The 6908-nt window shown below is 49.9% G+C and overlaps 1 protein-coding gene across 1 annotated transcript in view; it reads right to left on the bottom strand.

The window, feature by feature from the left end:
- Positions 1-5535, bottom strand: part of SRRT (serrate, RNA effector molecule) — a 24173-nt gene extending 18638 nt beyond the window's left edge. Inside the window, exons 1-4 of the mRNA XM_018573959.1 lie at positions 5516-5535; positions 5151-5276; positions 4870-5016; positions 1585-1773 (exon numbers count right to left, since the gene is read on the bottom strand). Coding sequence (XP_018429461.1) covers positions 1585-1773; positions 4870-5016; positions 5151-5276; positions 5516-5535 — 482 coding nt within the window. The remainder of the gene's footprint in view (positions 1-1584; positions 1774-4869; positions 5017-5150; positions 5277-5515) is intronic.
- Positions 5536-6908: the final 1373 nt, after the last annotated feature.

Here is a 6908-nt window from a genome sequence, read left to right as displayed (position 1 = left end):
CCAGGGGGGTACAGCTCCGTGCACGGCCGGATCGCTCAGCTCCCGGGAAGGACAGGTGCTGCGTGCGATTGGTACGCAGGCCCGCGTCCTTCTCTATGGGACTACGCAGCCGTGCGGGTGTCCGTACAGGAAGGATCCCGTCTGCGTCCGAGCCAGGAAACACGTACCCGTACAGAGCTGCACTTGGGGGGGGGTTTGAAGGACGGGGGCGGCGTACTAATCACACGCAGCACCTGACCCTTCCGGGAGCTGCCCGACACGGCCGTGCACGAAGCTGTACATCAATACCCATATCTCCCATGCCCATCTCCCTCGTACCCTCAGCTCTATCTAATCTCTAATAGAATAGAATATCTAATACAGGAGTAGGCAAAACTTGGCCCTCCAGCTGTGATGAAACAAACCCCATCATGCTATTGCCTCTGGTAGTCATGCCTGTGGCTGTCAGTCTTGCAATGCATCATGGGATGTATCGTTCGGCAACAGCTGGGAGTGTCGAGGTTGCCTACCCCTGATCTAATAGCTATATCTAATGACTAAACACCCATCTCTATACATCATTTGCACACGTCTCTTATGCATTTTTTTTAATCCTTCAGTTGTATCAGACAATACCAGTGTTAAACAGAAGTATTCTCCTATCTACAGGCTGCATAGGCATCTGCAAGCTGATAACTAATACCTATATCCAAATGTAATATCTATTTCTAATGAATATCTATAGAATATCTAGTACAGGGGTATGAAACTACAAATCCCAACATGCTATTGCTTCTGGCTGCAATGCATCATGGGATGTATAGTTCGCCAACAGTTGTAGTGCCGGAGGTGGCTACCCATGATCCAATATCTACATCTAATGACTTCAGCCGTCTATATTATCAGGGGGAACTTTTTTCTTATGCATTTTTTTTAATCCTATAGTTGTATCAGACAATACCAGTGTTAAAAGGAGAACTATGAGGCGAGTGATTTTCATTCATCCTCATAGTTCTAGACGACCTGTGACAATGAAACTGTCACAGGGCGGCTCAGTAGATCGGGAGGTGAGCGAACACATACCGGTGTTAGCTCACTTCTCGATACTGTCACGGCTCTCTGCCGTGACAGGTGAGGGGCTGGATTCCCCCCTCACCACTCCGCCAGCGCTGACTGGCGGAACGAACGGGGGAGGGGGGTGGGTACAGCTGGCTCTGCCTCTAGATAGGCAGAGCCAGCTGTCACTCACGCAGCTGGGCGGATCCAGACATCAATGTCGGGATCCGCTCCGGCTGCGGCGGCCTCAGTATTCCGCAAGCTGTAGCTCCCTATATACTGAGTTTAGGGTCACAGGAGGACGCTAGTTTGTGTCCTCCTGAGAACCTGAGTAGAACTATGGGGGAAAACACTTACCCCATACTTCTCCTTTAATGCAAAGGAAAGACAAAGCAAGTACAACAACATTTCTAAATGATTGATTTTTATGAGCTTATACCTGCAGTTTAAGTTGGTGACAGGGTCTCTTTAATAAAGGGAAGGATGAGAATGACAGGACAGAGGGACTGAGAGAGAGGGAGACAGGCAGATAAAAGGAACACCCCGTACCATTCCTCGTCCTTGTGCGCCAGGAAGAAATCCTGCATCTGTTGACGTCTGAACTCCAGCTTGTACTCGTTGTAGCGTCTCACGGCCTCCGTCTCATCCACCGTGTCCTCCAAGGACAGAAGGAACTCCTTGAAAGTTTTCATCACTGGTGCCGGAGTCCCCAAGTCCACGTCGTGGAGGTTTCCCAGTCTGGAGGGAGAATGAAGACGGATGAATTCCTACCTGTAAACATTGTACAACCTACACAATCCATCTGAAACAAATCGGCGTTACACAGGCTCCCCGATCACATGACCAACGCGATTGACACGCGAGTCCGTCCCATCGGCTCCTTATTGTTATGTGACCAGGAGCAGATGATTAAAGCCCAGTCAGTGGATAGGGGGGCATGACTGAGCAACCTCCCAGCACAAAACTCTTATGCATACATGTGCACGAAATAAGACCACATCCATGTTGCCACATAAACATGCACGGCTGGTGGGAAGTGGTTAAAAAGACACCATGCAAGAACCACGGAGTCCGTCGGCTCCCTATGATGTCCGGGATGGGACCTGTGGTAGGAGAGCGATGCGAGAGAAGGGGAAGACACTTCTTTTCATTGGGAGGTGGAAGTTCCTCCTTCACTCCTTGCCAATATCAGAGCACACAGGTCCCGGCTTGCTAAGCTGAACCCCAGACACAAAACCCCATGGATCTAAATTGCTTCAAGAACCTCAAAAAGAAGATAAATGCTCTATGTGCACCAAACGACTCAGATACCAAGATGAAGGCTCCGCCCCCACCGCTTACAAGCCATGGATACAACAGTGATAGACACCGGCTTATATGGAGAATACCTGCGATACTCTCCGATGAAAGCTCCGCCCCCACCCACTACTAGCCATGGATACAACAGTGATGGACACCGGCTTATATGGAGAATACCTGCGATACTCTGATCAAGGCTCCGCCCCCACCCACTACTAGCCATGGATACAACAGTGATGGACACCGGCTTATATGGAGAATACCTGCGATACTCTGATCAAGGCTCCGCCCCACCCACTACTAGCCATGGATACAACAGTGATGGACACCGGCTTATATGGAGAATACCGGTGATACGCTCCGATGAAGGCTCCGCCCCCACCCACTACTAGCCATGGATACAACTAATTGACAACGGCTCCCAAATGAAGTTTGGCTGTGATACACTCAGATGAAGGCTGTACCCCCTAAAAAGCCATGGGTACCACTGTGATTGACACAGGCTCATATGGAGACTACCTGTGATGCACTCCAAAGAAAGGCTCCGCCCCCCACCACTTACAAGCCGTAGATACAGCTATGAATAGCGGTCACATGATCACTTAACATAATTATGTAAAGTGAGACATTTTTAATACAATTTCAGTGATGTGGATATCATATGAAACCTTTCTGTATTGCTTTAAGATTGGGCGGAGGATGGGGACTCTCAAACACTTTAAATACAGCGGTAAAGCAGCCAAGCTGAAGATGCGTGAGACACCCAACACCGGGACAATGGAGATGAAACCATTCCATGAAGTCTTGTAAATAAGCAAAGTCCATGGCTTACCTTCTGCATACAATAGTCGGCAGAGTCTGAAGGGGATGAGATTACCGTTCTGCCATTTCTACTTTACGGATCATATGTCATAAAAAGGAGCTGAACCTCAATTGTGAAATACTCGTCACTCCCACTAAGCCGGCGACAACAATACACATCTTGCGGCTCCCAGACGCTCTCAGGTCTGATCGCTGCATTGTTACAGAGAACAAATAGATGACCAGGTAGGTCTGCTCTGTTCTCTGTCACTTTTTTTTCTTCTTTGGCTTTCATCAACCTGTCCTGCTGTCCCAACAAGAGATAATTAACCCCTTATGTGAGGCCAGCAAGTCAAAGGATGATCCTAGCGATATGCCTGTGAAGAGACACTGGCACCATGCTCAGGGCAAAGTAACAGCATCTCTGCAAATGACTTTTCCTGACCACCTTTAATTTCCCTTACCCGTGTTCCCCCCTCCTCTGTAGTCTGCGATTGGATCAGCTTTGATGGTGACCAGAGTGATCATACTCCCTCAAATATGTGCCCAGGCAACGTCAACGGTGAATACAGTCACACGTGTCTCCATGTCTGGAAGTATTGGGTATTCTCACCTGCTGCAGAGGAGGAAGGAGCCCGTGTAAGGCTACATGGGAGTCCGGGGAGGCCCTTTTTCAGGGACATGTCCACTTTGCCCGGCATTGACAAGGTGGCCTGATGGTGACCCGAGTGATCATACTCCTCTAGACATGTACCATCACTAGGACCAGGCAGCATCGAGGGTGAATGAGGTCACATTTCTCCATTGCTGGAAGGAGCTGTGTGAGAGCACAGGTAAGGTCAGTATAAGGGGGTCTGGGGATGCCCTTTTTAGGGACATGTCCACTTATCCCTGCATTGAGACCAGATGGTGACCTGAGTGATCATACTCACCTAGACATGTACCATCACTAGGTCTAGGCAGTGTCACCAGTGAATGAGGGGTCACATTTTACCATTGCTGGAAGGAGGAAGGAGCTGTGAGGGAGAACAGGTAAGGTCAGTATAAGGGGGTAAGGTGATGCCCTTTTTGGAGGGACACGTTCACTTTGCCCCCCACTGACATGGTGGCGGAGTCTATGAAGGAGGAGCCCGTTAGGACAGATGCGGACCTCATTCTGAAAAACGCAGCCGGTTGGCTTTTCGTGTTAATTCTCTACTTTCCACACTTCAAGTTACTGTTCAACTTTACTTGTTGTGTTCCAGGTCCACAGTGCAAAAGTATAGCAGCCAGGCGATTGGCGTGTCCGAACAACGGATTGCCTGCAGCAATAGTGGCAAGTGTCATGTGTTGGCTAATGTCTCTACGACTAAGCCGTGATTGGGTTAAATGCCCCAGAGGGGGCGGACCTTGGGCGGGACACCAGTGACGTGGTACAAGCTTCAACAAGCTATGCCAGCGGAACCCGTTGTGCGTCCAGCTTGTGTGAACCAATCATAGGGGTTGCATATACAAATGTGCGCTGCTGGGGAGACAAAACCCCTTTACTTGTCCTGGTGACCACCGTCACCGAGACAGGAAGTGATGAGAAATCCAACATTTCACAGATCTCAATAGAACACGAGGCAATGGGAAATCTTCCACCAGCAGCAGTGACAACTGTCTGAGAGGGGAATTCCCTCCACTTCCTGTTGCATATCCAAGTAGTAAAATCAAGATAATAAACGACAGATCACTCTGCGTAACCCCCATTACCTGGCCTGGATGGGGATACCAGGATGCTGCATGACGTGCATGTCGGGATGCCCCCACTGCTGTGGAGGACCGTAGGCTGGGCCACCAGCAGAGCCAGAATATGGCATGTCGTAACCGCTGTGATACGGGTCGGAACCGTGATCGTCCCTAAAACAAAAAAAAACACAAAATCAGCAACACTACTACAGCGTCGTCCCAGGGGGGGGGCGCCAAATACTACCACACAGCCTGGCCGCAGACGAGTGTCATGGTAGACGGTGCGCGGTGGTATAAGCACTCACCAATCTCTTCTCATACGCTTCTGAGGGGGGCTCATCTCATGGCGCGGGGGAGAGAACCTCTCCCTTCTGCTTCTGTCATAATCTCGGTATTCTCTGCTCCTCCTCTCACGTCCTCGGTCCCACTCCCTGCAAAATGAAGAAAAAAAAAACATTAATATCCCAATACCGGAGGGCTGCCTGTTCTCCCATCAACTCCCTGAGCTTAACGCGGGGGCTGCGATAATCAGCGGAGATCATGTCCTATCCCGAGACCCACCCCCCCAGTACAGTCCCCGCCGTCCCTCAGCTCAGTCAGCAATGTGGAAGTGAGCGCGTCTCCCTTGTTATGGGTAATAAGGGCACTGTCTCGGCGCCGGCGGTCGTACTCGTCATCGCTGTCGGCCATTTGGTATTCTTAGATGGTGCTACGAGGATAAAAAAAATGCATGTTATAGGTTACACAATCAGCTCCCAATGCTTGAGAGGTGGCCACAGCATCCCTATGTTCCCTGTTTTGCTTCCCAACAGGATCCTTACAATACAGACATGGGGAGGAAGAACCTTCTAACGTGAAGGGGGGGAGGGGATTTTGCAAATCAAGGTTTCCAGCTATGTGACCTCATAGCACCCCGTGGCCAGGTGTGTCATATGTGGCTGTACTATTAGAGGCTGGTTACCCGGGTAACCCCTAAATTTCCATGTAAACGTCAAAGTGGGGACTACAGGGTTACCCAACCACAACCTGAGAAGAGCATATCTCTATTGTGAGGGTGGTCACCCAACCTCCAGGAGGTCCATCATCCTCTCTACGGTGTCTCCCCTGCAGCTCTCTGGCCTCTCTGTGTTCTCTCAGGGCCCTACTCCTGTCAGGCCTCCCACTACTCTCCGAAGTCTCCCAAGCCGCAGGAGTCCTCACACTCTCCCCGGGAGCCTCCCAGCTCACCCTGGAGCCCCCGTTCGACGTCCCCACTCACCTCCTTCACCTCACTCAGGGCGCTCCTCAATGCGGATAGAAACAAAGATGGAAGCGGGAAAGAAAAATGTACGTCATTTCCTGCCCAGACCGGAAGAGAATCGCTGCGGGTTGGGAGGGAGGACGAACCGGCCTCCATCTTAGGTGAGGGCAAAGCCTCCCATGCTGTCTCTGTTCTTCTTTCGCTCATGAATGGGTGCTAGTTCATCATCGTTGTGCGTGCCCCCCGAGGCCGTTTTCACCAGAAGGTCGTCACTTGCCCTAATGTCACCACCAGTGACCAGGAACGCATATTTCTCTACTTCCTATCCGAACCGGAAACGTCTACCCATTAGAAAGAAGCTGAAACCGTTGCGGCCATCTTAAGTGCTGGCAATGTGTTTCGTTTACTAAATTTCCTGTACATATGGAGAATATGGACAATTCACTGAAGGTAATACTTTGCTGTTTCCTGGTGGTTGCTTGAGCGTTTTCAGATTTGGAAGCATCAAAGTGTATTTTCTTACTTTCCCGAGCTGGTGCCAGAAACCAGGATGGCGGAGAAGACCGCAGCAGCCATGCCTGTGTGTCACATTTCTTAAATTGCAGGGGGCGGGGCTGGATGTGTTTCTTCTGTTGTATAGGTGACCTCTGATAAGTGAATGATATATGGTTTCCTCTGTGCACTGAGGGCTATAAACCAAATGCTGTTTTTAATAAAACATGTGTATTCCCCTTTTTGAAAATTCTCGTATCGTGTAAACTAAAAAAAAAAATACCATGTGTGCAAAAAAAAAAATGTTTTAAAAATGTGCAATTTAAGGGCT

This window comes from Nanorana parkeri, unplaced genomic scaffold, assembly GCF_000935625.1.
Source record: "Nanorana parkeri isolate BGI_ZX_2015 unplaced genomic scaffold, ASM93562v1 scaffold2642, whole genome shotgun sequence".
NCBI classification, from domain to species: domain Eukaryota; kingdom Metazoa; phylum Chordata; class Amphibia; order Anura; family Dicroglossidae; genus Nanorana; species Nanorana parkeri.
Note: the sequence above shows the minus strand (reverse complement) of the source record. Positions and strands in the feature narration are given on the sequence as shown.